A 23133-nucleotide genomic window follows, 5' to 3' on the forward strand; every position below is an offset into this window, starting at 1 on the left:
TTCATTTGTAACATTTCGTTCTTTCCTATTTTATTGTTTAATTAAAAAAAAAAGTCCAGACCAAAGTCATCCTGCTGTGTTTCCATAGCGCTATTCAAGACATGACAAAAATATGCCGGAGATCAATTTTACCAACACCTGCCAGCTGTCCAACAACATGAGAAGTAAAATACATTCATGCTTAAAAACTCACAGAGAAGCTGAAAATGAAGAAAATACTATCAATTCCCAAACACAAAATAAAGACTTCAATGAAAATGGCTACTAACTATGCGATATTAAACTCTAGCAGTAATATTCTACATATATACAAATGAATGGTCCCTTTTGGAATCAATGGCATTTATGAATATGTGTTTAAAGAAGTCTTAGCAATAAATAGCATATAACTGAGATTCAGGATTAAAAAAAACATGCTAAGATTATTTGACAAAACCTGTCCAATTTATTGATTAGACTCTACTTTCATATGTTTTTCTCTCCTTCTGATGATGGATGTGATTATCTTGTAAATAAAATCCCAATAAACTTGTTTAACTGCCTTATAAATCAGTAGCTGTTAATTTTCTAGAGTGTTGTCCCAGAGTTAGGGCAACCAGTACAACAAAAACAAAAACAGAGGTAATTTGCATTTGACTTTCAAACCAAACTGACAGATGAAATCTATCTAAAGGATGCTTCACAGATTTAATTGTCACTGAAGAGAAGTCTAGCTGATTTCGGCCTTATATTCACAATTAATGAGCCACAGGTTTCTGACTGGTGTTAAATTAGACCCTGGCTAATTTCACACTAGTCAAAAATCTGGTGTGAAATTAACCAGGATCTAATTTAACATAAGATCTTGCACTGCAGGAGTAATTCATATGCTTCAGTGTAACTTGAAAGCATTACAGTCTCCAACTTATTACAATTTCCTTTCTTTTTTTTATAAGGCCATATTTTATGAAAGAGCACAGGATCTTGGAGCTCAGATACATTCCATGTCTATTTAACTAATCATTTTAATAATGCTCCTTAATGTAGCAAGCAACAGTAACATAATGAGAAAGAAGCATGTTTTCTTCACTTAAAAAAGGCATATTCAGAGGATAAATACAGTTCACAGTATATAAAACACAGCATTCCTTAAATTTCTTACTCACTTGTTTCTGTGGCTGTAACAGTTATGTTGTGCCAAGAAGCTATCTCTCGGTCCAGAGGTTTAGTTGTAATGATTGTTCCATTGTGTTCATTGATGCTGAACAATCTCTTTAAATGCATGTCATGGACAATAGAGTACCTGTACCAAAAAAGTAAAGAGATTCCCTAGTACTAAAATGTTCCATCAGAGGCAAGGACATAGAAAACTATTGTCAGCTGAGAAAACAGAGCTGTGCATATATACATATAAATGTGTGCTGCAACAACTCAGAAATCATGAAAACTGTACACTTATAAATATTTAAAATTCACTGCTGCCAAGATCAAAGCTTTTCTTTTTATAAAACTAAATATTTCTCAGATCTATATTAATGTCAACTGAATATGAAATGCATTATTCATTCTTACTTCTGAGTCAGGCTCACAGCAGGTGAGTGACTTCGTTGAAAAGAAACAGCAAAGTGCCACTTGTGAAATGAATAACACTAAAAGTGAAGTGGAGGTATAATGGCAAATCTATTTTATCATTGCTGATGTGCTCTGATGCCAAGGGAACAGACATTATAAAGAAAGACAGACAACTATCTGTAATGAGGTGACACCTAGGCAGGGTACAAAATCCTAATGCAGGAAATGATTGAAAATGAGTCAGGTGTTCCTGAGTCTTAATTGAAAAAGCTCTGGATGCTGTCTATATATGGGCATGCACATGTGCATATACATACATACATGTCATTTAAATTGTTAAAGTCTAACCACTGGTCACAGGCCAGTGATGGACTGAAAAAGATACCAAAGATATTGGTTCTGAAAAAGACACCAAAGATATTGGTTCAAATGGAAAGGATATTTACTAATATCTTTCATGACGTAAAAAAAAAAAAAAAAAGAAAGATGGTATGTCACAGTTCCTAGTAGAGTCTAGTTCATGGAAATGAAACCTGTTTGAAGAGTTGAGAGCTTCTTACTGTTCCAGTTTGGAATTCCCACATGCAACTCTTCCTTCTTTTATTGTACCTTTAATTGTACTTGACAGTCTATCTCCTGTCGGCATTTAAGACTCCAGCTCAGATTATGTGCCAGTGGTTGGATGACTCTCTAACTTGTTATTTTTAGTTGTCTTTTGTTTTGAAAGTTGGTAAGAGGATAAATCAAGGAACCCACACAACATAGTCAGTGAAAGTTTTTATTATTTGAGCCAAATATTTGACATTTATAAACCTCTATTTCAGGGATTTACAATTTTTTTTTTTTTTTTTTTTTTTTTTTTTAATGTAAGTATTCCTCATAATCTGCATCCAAAGCTTGTTAGGGTTTTCTGACATTAATGTTCTGTTTCATTTGGCGTTTTTTTGGTAATCTGATTCTTGATAGATAATTTTCAGAAAATCTATGCTAGTTATTCTTAGCAATTACTTATTATTGATGTAGTGAGGTTTTGTTGCATGTTTGTTTTTTTTACTACGTTTGTTTGAAAACTGGGGTCCACAGCTGGTTTTCTATACTATAAGCAACTGCTGTCATTTATGATAGCAATAGTTTTAAAATTAGATTAATATGCATGGCATTTATCCCAATAAACATATCTTTGCATTAGAAGTGATATAACCTGTTTAAAAGAAAAAAAAAAAAAAAAAACAACAAAACCTGGGTAATGCAATATGTTACTGTTTTAGGACTATACAGACATATTTGTAGCAAGTTTCATCATAATATTTCAAACTAATAAGTCATAGATTTGCATTATGTTTAAATGTATTACAAGAGATTTTGCAGTCATCTAAATGAACCACAAAATAAGCCCGTTTCTCGGGGAAAAAAAAGTACACGTATATTTTTACTTGTTCTTTCTTAATTAAACCTATAACTAGCTTACTAAATAACAGTAAGTGAATGCAAAATCATAACAAATGACCTTGCATTGACTAGACCTCTGAAGCCGTAACTGTAGGTAGCAATATATATACATACATGTATATATAACTATATTTGCTAGTAGGAATCTATACTCCATAAATTATTTTGTCTCATCTATTTGTCCTTGTATCTTAGCTTGTCTAAATTGCACAGTACACAGTCATGTCAAGTCACTCAAGTAGCTATTTTAATTATGAACCCCATGTTAAAGATTAATTACCTGTTTTCTCCCTTAAGAGACAGCAAAATTATTTTACAAAATTAAAATCCTGGGGAACTATTTTTATATAATATCTCTGTGGGACAGTTGTGGTACATGTGCAGAATTGGTAAATTTTTGGTCATGCTGAGCTGAGCAGATGTCAATGGAGCTGTTTTGTGCCTCCCTTCCAGAAATGAGCCCATCTCTCCATATCTCCATAAGTTCTTTGGAACAGACAAGAACACCTCCAGGCATTTACAGGTTTGTCTATGGTACCCTAGCTCTCATGCTATGCACAGCCTTCTCCAGACCACTGTTTAAAATATTACCCCATCTCAAAGTGATTGCAAAGATGTACAAACAAAGCTAATTTATTTAGATTTTGGAATCAGGGTCAGAATTTAACCTACTGTACTGGTTTTAGTTTGGATGGAGTTAATTTTCTTCATAGTAGCTAGTATGAGGCTATGTTTTGGATTTCTGATGAAAATGTTGATAACACAGGGATGGTTTAGTTACTGCTGATCAGTGCTCATAAAGAGCAAGTTAAGGCCTTTTCTTCTTCTCACACCGCCTCACAAGCGTGCAGGCTGTGGGTGTACAGGGAGTTGGGAGGTGACACAACCGGGACAGCTGACCCCAACTGACCAAAGAGTCATCCCATACAATATGACATCATGCTCAGTAATAAAACTGGGAGGGGCCACCATTGCTCGGGGACTGTCTGAGTATCAGCTGTCTGGTGGTGAGCAATTGTTTTGGTTTTTTTTGGATAATTTTTTTGGGGTGGGTATTTGTTGTGTTTGTTTGTTGTTTTGTTTTTGGTTTTGTTTTTTCCCTTTGTTGTTTTCTTTCTTTTTTTCCTTTTTTTTTTTTTTTTTTTTTTTTTATTATTATTAAACTGTTTTTATCTCAACCCAAGAGTTTTCTCACTTTTATCCTTCTGATCCTCTCCTGCATCCCAATGGTGGGGGAGTGAGAGACCAGCTGTGCGGTCCTTAGCTGCCTATGAGGGTTAAACCACAACACCTAGAATAACCTAGGCTATCACAATGAAAGCATAATTAACTGTAACCATGAGCCAAGATAAGGAACAGAAATAGCCTTTGTAAATCCCAACTACATTTATAGTTGAGGCCTGTTCACATTTTAAGTTAAGTACCTGACTGGGCAGTCATCATCGTCTGGATCTCTAGCAGTTACAACACCCACCAGTGATCCTCCCATAGCCCCTTCAGCAATCTCCATCACATAGTTCTCCAAGGTGAAAACTGGAGGTTCATCAGCATCTTCCACATTGATTTTGACAATTGTTTTGTCTTCAAATGGTCCTTCTTCCAGAAAACGTTCATCAATGTACCTGTTTACAACTTTTGCTTCAATACTGTATCTTCTCTTGATCTCATAATCCACTCTCTGTTAAGAAAGAGAGACGTGGAACATTTTTTTCTTCACATTTGAATTAAACACAGTTCAGTAAGTGGTGGGACATTCAAGACAAAACAGTGCTATCTTTCTTTTGGGAATGTTTCAAAAGTAGTTACTTCTAAGATTTTGTTTTTATTATTAAAAACACTTTAAAAATTAAACTATGCTATGACATTGTTTGCTTTCACATGTAGGCTGGTTTTAATTACAGTTAAACAACACTGTAAAAGAAACCTTCCCATACAATGTCAGCCCTAAGAAAACCTACTTCTATTAGTACTTGTGTTTCCAACATAGGTGTAACCTTAATGAACACTATTCTTTACTCTTAAATAAACTGTATGAATCAGTTAATCTGTAGGGGTTAAACTGAATATGTTAAAAATTAGTCTCTAAAGAAAATAAATTCCAGAAAACAATAAGTGTTTAATAAACACATAGTTATATTACTAGTTTAAATAGTCGTTATCTACTGTAATTAAAAAAATAAATGCTAAATATATACCTCCCTGAATTGTAATAAATCCAAACAGAAACAAACAACACACCAAACCACCAAATTTATAGTATTCAGTTTTTCAGGGTACTGGATTTCACTAGACTATCAAACTGTATCACCATTTTAGATGGTGATCCAGGTGTCCCCAGAATCTTCCCATGTGATTCCAAAATAAATCACACAGTAGAGAAGTCTCTTATATATCTTAAAATTAATACATCAACTGGTATCTATTTGAATGTATTTAACGTCTTTTCAAAGCCATGTCAAAGCAAAAACTCCACAGTCTATCTAATACTGTAACATATTCTGGCTTCAGTTAAGTTTAATAGGAGGTGTTGGAAGTGAGGAAATATTGTACACAATTCATTAATAAAGATTTTACAGATGATGCACAGAAGAGATAGAACATTTTCTCACAATGGGATACACTGTGTTGCACAGCTAGGAATAACATTAAGGTACCTTGACTGCCACTATTGCATTCAGCAGTAATAGAGATGAGTCAAAAAAAGAAAACAGAAAGAAAATCATATTTCTTTTTATCCCCCTAATATCCCAATGAAATCACAAAGCCTGAATAAAGAAAAAAAATAGTAGAATCTAAAGCAACAGACTTTTTTTTAAACATCCAATTTACTTAAGGATATTCCTTCCAGTATTTAGAGATTTTTTAAAAGGTTTCTGAGATCTCACCTTTTTTAATAGGATAATTCCTTCTTGAGTCTTGTTGTCAGTAATGATGTCAAAAATATCTGAGCTATCTCCTTCAATGAAATAATTCATGGCTGCATTCTCCCCTATGTCACTGTCTTCTGCAAAGACTTTGCCTATAGTAGTTCCCACAGGAGCCTCTTCAGAGACGTTCATATAGTAGAGTCCTAAAGGAACAAATACTGGCACAGTTTAGTGATCTACCATGGTTAATAGCTGTTGTAGCTGTGATGGCCTGAGGCTCTCAGAAAGTTGGAGAAAGTCCCAAGATATTATTAGAGAAATGGATCTAATCCAGCAATGGATAGATTTTGGGGAAGGGGTGACAACTTTTCCACTCTTAAGTCGTCCTCTCTCAGCCTAACTTTAGCAGTAAAGAAGTAAAGAGAACCAACAGGGTAAAAGAACAGTGGAGGGCAGCACTTCCCAACAGCATTTTGCTAGTTCTTCCTGACAGCCCAATTAGCAGTTCCCAAATCTCCTATAAACTCCCTGGACAAATAGGTCACATGATTTGTCAAAACGTTTACAGTATCTGTTAGTAAACAATGAAGAGAGGAAAAAAAGGTGAGTTAAAATGGTACTAAACAGCTCATTGCCCAGATTCTAGGATTAGGTAGAGCAAACTGTATGGAAAGCATTAAGTCATTTGTCTCCAAAGACTAGTGATAAAAACAGGCAGACCTGAGACACTTTATAATGATAGGTTCTCATTGCCTCTTAATTTTTGAGCTTTTGTGGGTGATTTTTTTAATTATTATTTTTATTTAAATATTTGTGCTGCAGTCAAAACACAGACCTGTTCTGAAAAGACCTACCAGTGAATTTAACAGAATTAGAGTAGATCTAAATTTCCTCAAGACTTCAACCACTGTAAGTAGCCTATACTCACGCTGTTGAAATTTAGGTGGATTGTCATTGATGTCAGAGAGGTTGATGGTGACAGTGGTTGTTGCTGAAAATGCACCTGTTTGTCCAACCATATCTTTGGCTTGGATGATAACCAAATATTGATCTTTTGTTTCTCTATCCATTTGGGAAGCCATTCTGATGACCCCTAAAAATGAAAAGTATAATACAATAGCATATAATGATCCCATTTTTCCCAACATCTGACCTGTGGGTATAAAATGCATCACTGGACGCAGTTATGAATTTACATTCTAGACTGTGCACAGCACAACTGTCCTAATACTGGGAATTAGTACTCATGGAAGCATCTACACTGTATGACAGATCCATTCTGCATACTTAGAGTTCTGGGGAGCAAAAGACACCATATGTCTCCCCTACCATATATAATTATCTTTCTTCCCCAGAAATCAGGATTTTGGAAGGATGTCACATATATGTGGTTTCTCCAACATAGATATAAGAATGTCACATAATGAGTTGTAGAGCTGCTAACCCAGAGGTGTTCCCAAGTCCATTTGTTGGATGGGTTATGCAGAATCCAACACTTTTCTTTAGCAAGATAATTTGCTAATTAAATTGTTGATTGTCTAGAGTGAAAGAATTTCAGCTTTCTATGGGAAAGGAAGAACTGATATTTTTTTTTAGATCTAGGAACTATGCAAAGATGTACAAGTGTAGGGTGGTATCAGTTGATCTTTGTGTTGAAATGAAGAAAGACATTTTTGCTTGTATCTATTTTATGTTAGTTTATGAATGTTTTCAAGTTACAAAATCATTTGTAGTACCTGTCTTTGGCTCCACAGAGAAATAAGGCTGTCCCTGAATGAGACTGTAAAGCAGACGGGCACTATTGCCATAAGAAGGGTCATCACCATCTGTTGCTGTTACCTGTGTAACCGAAGTACCTCAAGGTAAAAATAAAATAGATTATGTTTATTTTCTTCTTGTATAGATTATCTCATTATTACAAAACATAAACTTTAAAAAAAAACTTTTAATTTACCAGTTATATTAGGAAACAGTCCTGAAAATTTACAGGAGCAAATGGGGCTTTCTAAAATTTATCATTAAAAATGGAAAATATTTCCTCATTAACTATTCTTATTTCATTCAAATTTTCAATTAAAATAAAAATAAATTGCATATGACTTTTCAGCACTATATTTATGTTGCTTAAAATTCTACATATCTTATGCTTTTTTTTCTGTCGTTTCTGATATATGAATGAAGTACAGCAAATTGTTTCTCCTCCCTTTGTATATTCTTCAAACCATTTTATTGAAGTTTCCTATGGGAACAAGAAAACACAACTGCTTTATCACCGGTAGGCCCACTGGTGATAAAGAAATTAATTCTTAGCAAGCAAAGCAGCCAAGAAGTATAACAAGGCTCTGATAACATTTTTTATCCTAGAGTCTTTAATGAGCCTGTCCCTGTGCAAGAATGACAGCAGAGTCCCCACTGCAAAAACACAGCAGCATCAGTCTGCACAGCTTGATTTCATCTCTGGCTAGAAGCTGGTTATATACTAAATAAAAGATTGACAGCAATCTCATGGAACCATCAGTGACAATTGTCCTTTAAAAGTAAATTTTCACAGTATCATCATTTTATAAGGTAATTGTTATTTTTGTCTTTTTTCCTCACCTAGATTCTGCATAAGAATACAAATATCACTTCTTGTGAGGAGTAGTGGGAAATCAGGCTACTTTCTAAAACTTTCTGGAATACATTCACATGGTTGTACCTGTTTACCAATATAGCTGTGTGGTTATGCTGGAGGAGAAAAGAAGAAAAAACAGTGGTGTGCAAGTGGTTAGACCAGAAACACCAGTTTTGTGACAAATTCAAAGTTGATACTTATCCCCAATAAAAAAAATAATTTAATTTCTGAGTTTTCTAATAGTTCAATACCTTTATTTTTAAATAGAAATGAAGAAGGCTTTCTCATATAAGGATATGCTGAATGAAATATGTACATTATTTAAAACAATATTTTTTGCATTGTCTCTCAATTTATTCAGCAGCACTTCAAGTGATTCCATAATGTATACTACTTTCTCTCAGAGTGGAGGTACACTAAAATGTTACTAATTGCCACCAACTTTTGGAGTTATGTGTCCTTCAAAATATACCTATAATACAAAACTTCTGACATTTAGGTGTGTATTAGGTGTGCACATAGATGTGTATATATATATATATATATATATATATACAGTTCCCTATTGCTCTGGAGAAATGTTAAAGATAAAATGACAGATTAATATGTCATCAAGGCACATATATGCTTCAGAAATCACAGTATTTAATAAGACAAGGGTAAAGGAAATCTTCAGCTACTCAACTGTTAACTTGGTATCATCTGTGGTCTATGGAAACTGTTCTAACAAATACAGGAAATTCATCCTCTAAGACAACTTAGCATGATTAGAATGTAGTTGCTTTGTAAAAACAATGGAGTGCTAGTTAGAAAGGGATTGAAAACTATGAATAATCCAATTGGTACAGTCTGTTATAAATGCCATTTTCTACTAAATATACCCAAGTACCCACAACTATGTTTAGAAATGGACTTGTTTACAGTATCACATTTAATAAATCAGGAATAAAATCCAACATATATAGGACTGCAAAGTTATCATTACAGTTATCATTCTGTGCATCTCATTTAAATGTAGATTTATTTTCTACATAGTTTCTAACCTTTAGAAAGAAATGCTGAATCTAAACCATCATTTGCTGCTTCTCCAAGCCCCAGCCTACTTTTCTGCTTGCCTATTGACTCTTCCAGAGCATAGTAGAAGGCAGAAGCATGGAATTTGCCCGGCTAGGCTCAGGAATATGCAGCTGGTGGATATAATGGAAAGGTGAGCATGAAGAGGGCATCTGGTAAAGAGGGAGCTGACCAGGAGGGAAGCAGTAACAGATCTCCTGTACTCTCAGGAGGAAGATTATTTTTAAAATAGGGTGGCAGGAGACCATATAAAGAGAGGACTATGCTTTCTCACATTATTTCAGGACAAAAATTTCATTATCATTATATGAACGTCTGCATTAGATATGGACTCTATAACAAGGAGAAGAAAAAATATTATCCTGGGTTTAGAACATTTTTTCAGTTTTTAATTTTTCACTTCCACGAAGCCTGTATTTCTTTATACATTTAACCTTCAGCAAACAAAGCAAACCATTTGCTGAATAGAAACATTACCTAGACATCATATTTGAGTGATAGAAATTACAATGTTAATATTAGATACTCAGAAACTTCAAAGCACCATTTTTTGTAAATCCATGTTTGGGAGAAGAATAATTGATCAAATACAAATACTATATTTTAAAGCAACCAATTAATACATAATTCCCCCCTCTGAAACAAACAAATTAAAAAAACAAAACCCCATCTCTTGACAGTCCAGTCATGACATGATATAATTGACAATCCAACCATGATATAGTTTCTCATTTATGTGAAAATGGATATAATGACAGAGACAAATTAACTGAATATGTCTATGGGCTTTCAAACATGCAGTTTTGAATATGGGAGTCTGTGTGATGTTGATATAAGGTTTAGCCCCAAATATGTGTTTTATGTACACAGTAATGTATTAAGCTGGATAGTAAACATGCTTACATATTTTTTGCTTTTTATTTCCTTTATTTAGGGCAAACTACATTTTGTTGATTGCTGCATGAGATTTTTTCATTGTATTCCTGCAGCCTTGGTTTTACTCTTCTTGGGCAAAACACAGTAGTGTCACATATATTGAAGCCCATCAAGTAAACTATAGGGCTCTCATATGACAGTTATTTGTTTTCCTAACTAGAGCTTGAAATCCATAAAAACATTAATCACTGATATATTATTGCATCTGACTCTTAACCATTCCATCAGATATACTGCATTTGTACAAGTTTAACAGCTATATGGAAGACACTTAATGTAAAATTGTACCAAATGCCTGAGGGAAAACCAGAGTCTTGTGTTCTCAGAAGAGAGTCCATTTGCTGACATGATTTTCATTTACTGTGACACTTGCATATAAAATCTTAATAAAATTTAGTACTGACGATAAAAGAGAGCTAAGAAAAAGTAAAATGTGTTCTAATATGTTGGCACATTAGTATATATATATTGATATTTGTACCTAACTTTAGGCAAAATTATCTGTGCATATTTTCTCTTTTTCTGTGGTTCTCTGAGGTAAGTGGCCATCTGTGAATAATTCTCTCCTTGCTTTCTTAGTTCCAGACAAAATGTTCACAAAGAGTGAACAGTTTTCCCAGGTACAGACCAAGTTTCCTGAGTGTGTTTTCTGTGAGGATATTACTAGGAGATGCCAGATCTAGTATCAGTGAACTGAAGTGCTGCTAGAGAGATCTGAAACAGAGCAAAGGCTCAGTCTCTCTATTGCACTGTATCATTTAAATTAATTCTGGTCTACATTCCTTACTATGCAAAAAGGTTTTTCTATTTTACTGGGACAAAAGCACTGATGTAATGAACTATTACAGTATCATTGCTTCAAATTTTAGTTGGTTACTGTTTCTATCTACTAGGAAGTTAGAAATTTCCTTGTAAAGATCAATGCTTTAGAGTGCACGCTGAAAGAGATTTCACCTCAGATGTGTAGTCCCTATTCTGAGAAACAAGGTGAGTCCAGAGGAGTCCTCATGGTGTGGCTCAGCTGTTTCATTGGATCTGACCACTGTTGAGGTATGTACTTACCTTACAGTGTTATATACCACTACACTTACATTCTTTATGCCAGACATAGACATTAGTATGCCAGTAGTGTAGTAGTGTCTACACTGAAGAAGTAGGTGAAAGAATGATCTCTGAAATAGCTATGGTATGACTGCTAGAGAGGTCAAACAGAAACAACAGTGTAAAAAATATTTCAAGATCCATAAGACTGACTTTGATTCATATATCATACCATGGATGATTGCAAATTTGTAAATTTACTATTTCAGGTAGTCTGTGTCCGAAAGAGGAGTCACACAGGGATCCTGTTTTATTTTTTCACCCATTTTGACAAATGGGAGGCGGTGTTAATTCTGATTTTTTTTTTTTTAATTTCTTATATTTCTGTATTTTAGTGGAATCTTTTCTTTTTAATAATATTGCAGGAATATCACAAAATAAATTAAGTTTTTTGAAGTTTAATTAATCTTATGATGAAGTGATACATTGTTTTAGGAATTTAAATATGCAATAGATGGCACAGGAGATTGGATGAAGACTGCTGAGTCTTTCATTTTTAGGGTATCAGTTTACAGCCAACTCAAATCAATACAGATTGAAACTTCTCATCTGTAAACTTCTTGTTGATGTTTTCAGGTGAGAAACAGAGGTATATGGGAAAAGATTACTACTTTTGTTTTGGCCATAAGTACAGTCCTACTTAACTTTTTTCTTTTTTTTTTTTTTTTTTTTTTTTTTTTTTCTCATATAGCCATCATTAAGACAGGAGCTTATCATTAAGACAGGAAGATAAAATAGAAGCAATCCGTCAGTCAATTCTTGATATATTTCTGTGAAAAGTTACACGTCTGTGTGAGTATAAATCAAACCATACTAAATTAACAGCTATTTTAAAACCATTTCTATAAGAGATCAAATGCCTCATAAACAATGTTTTACCACAGGGGGAAAAAAAAAAAAAAAAAAAAAGTCAAAGTCCTAAATCTGTGTAATCCCAGATAAAAATACCCAGATAATTCTAGACAATGAACTATGCCCATTATTTCTGTGAGCACATTAAAAAAAAATGCAAAGGTCCTTGACAAATAACTTGTCTTCTTGTCTCCAAACTTGAATGAATAAGCAAGATGCAAAGACTAGAATTACCTGCTGAACAAGCAACTGATTATGGTACAAAAAGTTATTTGAGCAAGAGTTCAGATGCAGAAGTATTGCTATAAATAAATCTGTCTGCATGGAAGAAAGTGGCACTGAAGAAACATACACCCAAAAGTTATTTCCCTGGCAGAAGGTGATATAAGCAGGGTGACTAGGAATTAAATTGATTAAATGGATGTCTTTTGTAGCTATTGCTGACAGTGATGGTGAGCTACTTCTTCATGGTAGAAATTAGGATAGTAACCCCACTTTTGATTAAAGCTCAGGCATGAATATCCTTTCCTTACAACTGCTGTCCAGGCTCGTAGAAGATAAAAGTTTACAGTTCCCTGTGAAAGATTCACTGAATCGGCCCTAAAAGTTGCACTGGTAATGCTGAATGAAACATAATTTTTATTACCTTTTATGATCACTGATGTTATTATTTTAATGACCTCATTAATTCATACAGTTTTAAGTAACACAATATGTGAATTTCAATATTATTTGCAATAGAAATAACTGAAAGATATAGGGATACAAATTTAAAAGATCACTGGGATTCTTTCTGTAAGATTTAAAGAATCCAGTTTTCCTTTGATTTTGAAGATAGTTATTTGGAGATAGCAGTACCTATGACATGGTTATATCATCTGCATTCACACTTTGGGTTTTTTTAAGGATTTAAATGTATGTGTATACACATTATGTATGCATATGTGTATGTACACACGTATGTATATATACACATGTACGTATATATACACTTATATTTGTCATATGTTGATCTTGCTTCGTATTTGTTGTACGAAGTTTCCAGATACATGATAGATCCTAGGCAGTCCTTTGCTGCACACCATCTAATCCAAAAAAAAAGAGAAACTGACTGATAAGAAAGAGTCTTGGCAGTGTAAATAGGTAGGCATTATATATGGTGTGAGGGTGGTCATCACATCAGCCCACATCAGCTTCATACCATTCCTGTTCTGAACCCATTGCTTATAGAAAAGAAACTGCCCCTCTCTTTGGGGGGGGCGGAACTGTGAGCGCCTGTGATGTGAATGTGATTCTTTTCCAGTACTACACAGAGCATAATAAAGACATATTCTTTAATTATTAAGCAGAATCACAGTAGACTGAAGGATGCTGTTGAGTACTTTTCAGTTCAACCAAGCCTTTATTTATGTCCTTAAAAGAGTCAGCTGAGGTCAGAGGATTTAAAAGTTTACATGCATGCTCCTTTTCTTTCAGGCTGGTAGAAGCCTGAAGGGCTGACAGGTTGTAACAATAATCATACACTGAACAATTTTCTAGAGATTAGGGTGCTATATAGATTGAAAAAGTAGTGAAATCTGTCAGCCCCAAATCTCCTTTGCAGTATCAACTGGCTATAATACCCTACCTATTTGAAATGGTAATGAATTTTCAAACAAGTACCAATTCCAATGCTGAATTGCTGATGGAAAATACAACTCTCTGTGGTTAATCCAAGCATGTATTCAGTTTCTGTAAAAGGACTTGGATACATGTAGGTACCTAAATATTTAAAAGCAAGGAGGTTAAGTAGAGATATGCACAGCCTTCAGTTTAAGCATATACCTTTACAAATTTCCAAACTTGTAAAATATTTTGCTTCCTTCTCTCTGAAAAGCACTCTATAAAATATGTTATTAAGATTTTACATTAACATAGATATCTAGAAAAAAAAATCAGGAAATAAAGACTGTGGTTCACAACATGTCATACCTTCAGGTGACATCTCTGGAACAGTGGCCACATAAGGTCCATCCAAGAATTGTGGTTCATGATCATTGACATCTCGAACCTTGATAACAAATTCTGATTCAGGTTCAACAGGAAGCTGAGTGCTCCTCTTGATTGCTTGTGCTCTTAGTGTGTAGAAGGCTTTCTTTTCTCGATCCAGCTTTTGTGTCACGTAAATTTTGCCATTATTTTCATCAATGATAAAAATGCTTCCAGCTCCCTCCCCTGTCAAAAGATATTTCAGGTTGCCATCCTGCTTGTCTAAATCTGATTTCAGCTGCAAGTATAAAGCAGAAAAATAAACCACATTTTGGTAGGAATGAAGTTTTGATATACCCATTTTAGTCTTTTTCTGTTTTCATTCTACAGTGAACCCTGTTACTAGTGAGCTTTCTTGAATACTAGTATTTGAAAGAAGGTACTGTCACATTTTCAGCCAGTCATGGCTAAGTTTTAAAGTAATGATATAACAGATATATAAATGCATGGTAAACCTGAAAAAAAATATGTTTCAGACAATTTGAATTGAAAGGAATGAATGTAAGTATCTACTTTAGCTCATTGCTTTATCAGCTCCAATAAACTTCTCCTGAAAACAATGCAAAGGTCATTAAAAGTTAGCTAAATTTTTTATTACAAATTACAAATGAGAAGTGTAGTTTGTAATTTATATATATATTTTTTGTACTCAGCAATACTAAGTGTAAATATGAGAGACAGTGGTGTTCTATTTCTGCTGAAATATTAAAGAGATGAAAAGCCATTCTGTGGTATAAGCCTGTATTATTTATACTGAAATAAATTGACAGACTTTTTCCATTTCCTTCCAGGATTATCTACATCCTCTGTTTTCTTGCTAAGATGAACTTTATGATGATGATTCCTCTGATGAAGCTGAGCCCTGGAGACCATTTTGGTCCAGATGCGTTTTTTCATGCCAACAAAATAGTTCTGTTAATGGTAATAACATGTTAAAGTACTTTTTTATTAGCAACAACTTAATTTCTTCACATGTCAAGCATCCACAGCTGAATTTAATGGGAACAACAATTTCTAGTGTATCATTAATTCTCTAATTTTTTTTTTATTTAATTTGGGTTTAGAACAAAAGGAGACAAAATCTCCAAATCTGGATAATCATTGAAAAATCCAAAGTTAAAAAAAAAAAAAAAAAGGAGGTTTTATTCATCCTGCTTCCACAAAAGAATGGGTTTCAAATGCAAATAATATGCCTACCTGCTGACTTCAATAATCTCACTGTTTTGCTTCATGTTTGTTGACCCTATAGCTCAGTGTAGGAGTGGGACACAGAGTGGGAAAGAAGTAACTATAGGGTGTAAAGGACACATTTCTCTGTTGGATTACTCAAAATATTTTACAATAGCTTCTGAAGTTGCAAAAATCATTTTAGCTTTTCTTTGGAAAAATTCCCATGACTTTTGAAGATTTTCATAATGCGTAATTATCTGCATGCATCAAATGGATAGTTTATTCAGAATGTGACTGGGACACTGTTCTGAGATAGGAGGAACAGTTCTGAGTTCCTGCTCTCAGTTTTATCAGAGTATTTAAGCCCTAAATTACATAGAGTTAATTCCCCTTGCCAGTACAAGAGAGACAATTTTAAAGGCTAGGGAGTTCAGAACCATTTAAAATATGAACAACTTAAAGCCAAATGTTTTCAGCATAAGTAGTTGTGTACAAAACAGGGGGCAGGTTCACCACTTCATGAGTGATCTGGTTGAACTCATTTTAACACCACCCAAATCTGGCATCTGTCTAAGGGACAACACAGATCCTTTCTGATCCTTAAATCCTTGTTTCCTTGTCATGAACCACAGGGCAAGGGAAAGGTGATGAATATCTAGATCTTTAACCTAAGATGGGGTTCAGATATGATCACAGAGTGCATCAAACCCTTAGAGACTGGAAGCGTGCCTCTGAATGGCTCTTTAGACATAACCTGTGTTGAACAACTTCACTCAGCATCATTTACCCCCAAAAGATTTTCATGACCTTGATCATGTTCAGTGAGAAGTCTCTTACAGATGACATTTGCTGAGAAAGTGCACCGAAGGTTCTCAGTTTACCTGTTTTATTAAGCTAGACACAAAAGAATAAATTGTCTTTCCATTGTAAATGAGAACCTCAAACAAGAATTTATGTACTTGCCCTCATGTATTTGCCATTGCAGTGTTAGTGGACACATTTATTTTCTTAAAAATAATAATGAAAAAGGATTCATGAGTCTATGTTAAAAGAAATTTGAAGATTTAGCTCTGTATCTGACTGCGAAAAGAAGTTGATATGGAATAGAGACTTAAAAAAAGACTGTCTACCTTTGTGTTTTCATTGATGCAGTTTCCTTCAGGGCTTTATTTACTAAAAATTCATGCTCTGATCATAGACTATCACTTCATTTACTGAAAGCAGAGCATATTCTACTCAATAAAAAGACACGAGTAAATATGTCTGATTAGACAATGATTTGAATGCAATAAGTTAACCATTATCTTCAATAAAATTTCCCCTAGTTTACCTAAGAAAAATAGAAAGGCAAAATTATGACATTTTTCTACAGCTGTATGAAAATACATGACATTTATGAAGTTTCTTTTTGGGAAACTGTTTTCCAGCCATGGGAAAAGTAGTAATAATTAAAAAATTAGTATGTCTGCACTTGTTCTTTCAGAAGTGAGGCATCACACTTCCACAGTAGTTACTTCGAAGGGACTATGAAAAAAGTAATTAATGAATTTTGAGCACTTCACCCTTTGGGCCCAATTAAATTTTAGTGCTAGTTAATTATCAGTTAAACTTATTTTGGTTCATTCATCTAGAAAGTGCCTTAAAGAAAAGAAAACTAGATCTCCAGATTACAATTACTTCTAGCATACAAAAATAAATAATAATAATAAATAATAATAATAATAGTAAGCAGAGAGAGAATAAAAGGACAGATAAAGCCTCATTAAGACAATTATCTTAAAGCACATTTTTAAAGGAGGGTGAAAAATAATTGCTCATTGTGTTAAACGTACGTTAATCTAATGAACCATGCTGATTCCTGTAGTTTCTCAGTATTAAAAGGATTTTGTATTAATCTGCTTCATTAAAAATTAATGAGGGGTAAATCAGCTACTACTTAATGTAATAGAAAATCATGCTAAATACTGTTTGCAACCTACACTGCATTCAATATGGCTGCTTTGATGCAGAGCCAAAAATAACACAAGCAAATTTCCAGAAGTTGATAAATGCATCCTTAACTTTCATTCAGAAGACAGAAAGGAACTTTTCAGCTTGATACCTTTATTTGCTGTGTATGGAACTAGTTTTAGTAACAGAGTGAATGTGCAGTTTCCTTGACTGCAGACCTAGGTGAAGGAAGGTCCTTGGTACTGCCATGACCTGCAGCTCTCAGAGTTCTCTGACCCTAAGTCAGGTCACAGGAAAGGAGAGATGTTGCATTGCCCAATTACAGCTCCTTGAGCTTCTATTTCTACCTTTCTTGATATTTCCAATTCAGTGGAGATACTTGGTGTTCCAAGTCAAGGTAGTAAGCTGCTAATCAGCACATGAAATCTAACCTTGTACCGTTCTTGAATCATTACTTATCATACCTGTCCAATATATACAGGCACCATCGAAGTCTGTTCCTCAGTTGCAAATAGTGGTTCCCATACCCAGCCACGTTTCACTCTTCGAACTGCTGTGAAAGTCCGATCTGTGTTTTGAGTGCTGTGGTTCTGCATGTGCGGAGAGCAAAGCCAAAGTTGAACCAGAATCAACATAAGTGATAGTAATACAGAGCAATTCATGATGAACCCTCCTTTCAATCAGTTTTCATCTGTGGAAGAGGAGAAAAAAAGAAAAAACTTTGGTAAAGCATCACTTTTGTCTTCCCACTTTTACATATTGACTCTGTACTAATATAAGCACTGATTTGCAGTGTTAAAACCTCTTTCTCTCCCTAAAAGGAAAGAGCTGAAACAAAGTCAGTTTCTGATTAAAATAGAGATTCTCTTAGAGACTCTGGCATGAAAGTCAAGTGTTCAACTTTCCTTTATGAATATCCTACACAGGGACTTTCTATGCAAAAAAAAGAAAATCATCCTTCAATTAATTCATCTTCCAAATTAAGCTCGGTAATTGTATTGTGTAGCCTAGGAATAATTTGATTGGAATAATTGTATGTTTCTGCTTAGACAGGGCTCATTTTGAGCTGCAGTCACAGAACTGCCTGAAGGGTGAATGTCTAGCCTTAGTGGCCTTGATGACTGACAGCTGAAACAGAGCAGTGCAGATATTTCTTTAACCTCTTCTTTCTCGTTTTCTCAACTCAGCAAAATGTCTGCAAAAATGATGAAGGTGGTAGGGTACGATCAAGAAGCAGAAAAATGTGCAACTTTCTCCTTCCTGGACAACAGAAATTGTCCTAACTTATTTTACAAACTCTGACAATCTTGTCTTCAATTAAACAGAAAAAGGGGAAATGCATCTTGAAAGCTGTAGGTTTCTGCAGCTAGTTTAATTGGCACAAAGTATTCTTTCGGAAAATGAAGGCTTTGTAGAAACTATATACTATTATTGGCTTTTCAGTGATTTTTGGTACAATCAATGAAGCTCTTAATTTTACATAAAGTGCAGTGCCCTGTTAAGAATGGCCATCTTGTATGAGGTAAAAAGGAATATTTTTAAAGGCCTTACAACATGCATTTCAGCTCTTTAAACCTTACTTGGCAATGACATTAGACATTCTTTTCAAGACTTTAGCCTTGAAGAATAACATTTCCTATGCAGGAGCAGTCTGGTTTATGAATTTAACACATGACTCTCAGTTTGTACAACACACTGGAAAAAATAGTTGGCTACATTTACTTTAGGCATGAAAAATCCATGAGCCTTTTACCTGTAAAGGATAAGGTATGTATTTATGTATTTTAAGATCATGACTTATAGAGTAATGTTATAAATACCCATCCTTATGCAAAGGGAAATGCCATAGTTGATAAAATAACAGACAGGTCATATAGACAACTATTTCTTTTCTCACAGCAGTTTTACATGACATTAAACATTATTCTGTTAAAATCTAATCTACGTATGTATGATTACTGAGAAAAAGATCAAAGAATTCTGATAGTAAGGCATTGTAGGTGTTAAAGTGCACATTCCAATGTCTTAATATTTTATGGTTTTCATCTGTAAAGTTTTAACAGTATAAGATGAGACTTGAATGAATGGAATGTGACTTATGTACTCTCGTTTCAGTTTTCTGTGGAAAACTTTTCCTAAAGCTGCAAGAATAATATTTTTGACATGGAAGACAAGGCCAACAAAGCTCATCTTGTCTCTCCAATAAAGCTTGAGTGAGGTTTAAAAGGTCTAAAGGCCTTAGAGAATCTCTCTGTACAACAAGTGTATTTAACACTAAGCAGTAATTTGCACAGAAACTGATCTTGAAAATCAACATTCATTTTATTGCAGTACGTGCCAAAGGACAGACAACTCAAACAATGAAAGCTGAATAGTCAGAGAGATCTTTCAAAGGAATCATAAAGAAATTTGTTTCAGTCACTATTTAAATGAGGAGACAGGTGTTCAGCCTGGATCATAGCAAATACTTCTGGCTACCCAGTAGCTGGAGTTCTGTCTACTTGTTCTGACACTGCTCACCTTGTTCAACAAAGTATTTCAGGCTTGTTAGGCAGTATTTCATGCAGAGTGAATGACAAACTCATTATCAAACTCATCAAATTAATCTGACAGTCTGTGTATACATATCATCATAGTGAGGGTACAGAATATGGCTATGCTTGTCTATTTTTGTCCACCTTTTAGTGATGCACTCATCAGCTAGACATCAGCAGTGAATGGCTTAAAGAGCATAATTAATATTTTGGTCTGTTTCAGTGTCTCCTTTTTACAAATTTATTTTAATAGTCTATAGTACATGGATTCAAGCATCATGTCTGGGAGAAATTGGGAGGGAATAAACTTTTTTAGGTTTTTATATGTTGCTCACCGTTATGTGTATAAAAAGTCTTTAACTTGAAAATACAAATTGTAGGCAAATTATTGTAAAAAACCCATAAAGCTATGTAATGGAGAGCTATATGTATTTCTGTTTTCTCTACTGTATCAGACATACTCAGTTAGACTTTACCTTCAGGAGTTTTCAAAGCATATTTACTTCCAACATATTCCTACTCATTTGACATTGAGACACTGCCTCCAGCCTCTGGCTAGCACATGTTGCCATTCTTTATAAATCTAATTGTTCGCTCATGAAACAATGGCCTTCTTTCTGTTCCATAGAATGTAACTCACTCTCAGAAGTAGCTCTTGCGGAATATCCAGAAACTAATTTCTCATTCCCTCCTCTATTTCTAGTCATTCCTTCAAATATATAAATTTCAGTGTTACCTACTTAAAGAAAAAAAAAGTGTTCCCAGCGTTTAAGGTGATTCTGTGCTAAGACTGCTCCCTATCACAGTGACTAGTATTGTCTCATTATTCCCTTGTACTCTTCTGTCTTTCCCTATCCATCAATTGCCTCTTGTTTTACACTCAATTTATAAGATGTTTGTAAATGAAATGACCTTGTACTCTGCGTTATAATATGCAGCAGAAGGGAGGATTAGTGAAAGCATAGAGCTTTTAGGTGCTATAGTAATATGCACAAATAGATAAATTTTTAATAGAATAATCTCTCATTGAAAAAAGGACAAATATATTTTCAGAGTTGGTCAAATGAGCTAGCACTAATAATTTCCCAAGGGAATGAGAGAAGTTGAGGCCATTGTTCTGCTCCTTTTCTATTCTTCAGGAGGTACATCTCCACTTTCTCTCACTTGTATTGGATTGCAATAATAAAGACTGATACTTAGAGTAATGAGAATATCAATTGCAGTTGTAATAAGCAAACTACAGCTTTTAAAGCAGTATCTTCCTTTTATATCAGAGGTTTCCTGTAGACTAGGAACAGATTTACCTTGGCACAAAGTTGCAGAGTCCTTTGTCAGGTTTATTCTAGAGCCATCACTGAGTGGCATCCTGTCACCATTTGAAACTGAGTATTAGTTTTAAGTTGCTGATGGTTCTGAATTCCCTTTCTTTTAATAACAGTAATTTATTTTAAATTATGACCTTCTCACTACATTACAAAATAATACCTGTTACTTCCTGGCATTGCAAGTATAATAATAGGAAGAATAAGAGGTTTAAAAAATGCAGCCCCTGGGATATAGAGAAGTTATATATTTATTGGAGGAAAAAAACAAAAGACTAGGTGCGAAAGAAACAACAGCCTTCTAAAGCATTGAAAAAAACCCAAAACAATGGATTACAGTGAAGGTGAGGATAAATTCTGTTCCAGTTCTGTTAGCTGAAGAATAAAGTAAAAACATCTTAATTTTGTAACAAGCCCACCATGATTAGATATAGGTAAAGCCTTTTACTTAGGAGGTAACAAAACACTGGAACACAGTAACAAGGGACATGGTAGCTACTCCTTAACTAGCGACCATTAGGACCATCTTGTATACAAACTTGATCCTACTTTACAGCAGGATTTTGAAAGAGTGACTCCTGAGAAAAACAAATCCCCCTGTGCTTGAAAGTACAAAACAGAACCAAAAATGTCAGACTGAAAGACACTTTTTTTTGTGGAATTTGGTGTTGTCTTTGCTTATTTTAATAACATGAAGCAAACAACAACAAAGTGGAAAAATTCATGTAAACTAATCTAATCCATTAATATGCAGCTTCTGACACATATTTCTTATCTCAGGCAGAGGCCTAGCATGATGTATTTTCAGCTGCAAGTTCTGTTTTGCACATCAGTGTTATTATGATTATAGTGAAATTTGTCTCCCTTGTATGTTGCTATCTTTAAGTTTCACATAATAAGATAAAGAAGAAAGGGTATTTGTAACTAACACCTACAGGTTACTGTGGTAGAAAAAACTTGAATGGATAGAAGTTGTCAGAGTTTCAACTATACATTTGTACTATAATTACTGGTTATTTGTCCTAGTTGCATTTTATGTCTGGTCACTGATAATCCTAGTGTATTATGGTGCTGCTGCTCTATTTTCCTTCCAGAAAAGACCTTATATGGACTCAATTTCATTGAACAGCTTATGTTTCACACAATATGGTAGACAGACACCTAGGCTATATTTCTTCTAGTATTCCCAAAGAATAGATCATATATATAGACTAGTTTAATTAATGCATATGCTTTGTGGGTTTTGGTGTTCTTTGTGGGGTTTTTTGTTTGTTTTTGTTTTTGTTTCATTTTGGTTTGCTTTTTTTAAAAATCTGTATAGAACAATGATAAAATCTTCCAGACTGTCCAAAGTAGCTGACTTAATCCTATTCCCGATGCTTCTTACGATTGATAAATTTCACAGAGACAAATATTTTTTACAAAGTTGGTGTGTTAGAAACTCTTAATTACCATTTTCATTGATTTTTAACTGTGATTTGATCTTTTGCAATCAGTGGCAAGATATTTATTTTTCTATGTGTTTTCCATTCTTCATTATTTTAAGTATTTTATTTGGAGACACTAGAAAAAGGCATACTAAACCCCTAAGGAATAAATATGACAGATTTAGATCCAACTATACTGAATTTGCCCTCTGGTTCCATTGATAACTATCATCACAGTTTGGCACAGAAGTCACTATT

At 34.3% G+C, this 23133-nt stretch overlaps 1 protein-coding gene across 27 annotated transcripts in view; it reads right to left on the reverse strand.

Moving 5' to 3' along the window:
• Positions 1 to 23133, reverse strand: part of CDH19 (cadherin 19) — a 122659-nt gene that overhangs the window by 26683 nt on the left and 72843 nt on the right. For all 27 annotated transcript variants that reach the window (XM_033010677.2, XM_033010676.2, XM_033010678.2 and 24 more), the window contains 7 exons: positions 18057 to 18283; positions 14416 to 14710; positions 7604 to 7723; positions 6796 to 6960; positions 5886 to 6070; positions 4425 to 4678; positions 1146 to 1282 (listed from right to left, as the gene is read on the reverse strand). In XM_033010677.2, the coding sequence (XP_032866568.1) occupies positions 1146 to 1282; positions 4425 to 4678; positions 5886 to 6070; positions 6796 to 6960; positions 7604 to 7723; positions 14416 to 14710; positions 18057 to 18254 (1354 nt within the window). In that variant the 5' untranslated portion in view covers positions 18255 to 18283. The remainder of the gene's footprint in view (positions 1 to 1145; positions 1283 to 4424; positions 4679 to 5885; positions 6071 to 6795; positions 6961 to 7603; positions 7724 to 14415; positions 14711 to 18056; positions 18284 to 23133) is intronic.

The sequence above is a fragment of the Tyto alba genome, unplaced genomic scaffold (genome assembly GCF_018691265.1).
Source record: "Tyto alba isolate M040663 unplaced genomic scaffold, T.alba_DEE_v4.0 Super-Scaffold_27, whole genome shotgun sequence".
NCBI lineage: Eukaryota > Metazoa > Chordata > Aves > Strigiformes > Tytonidae > Tyto > Tyto alba.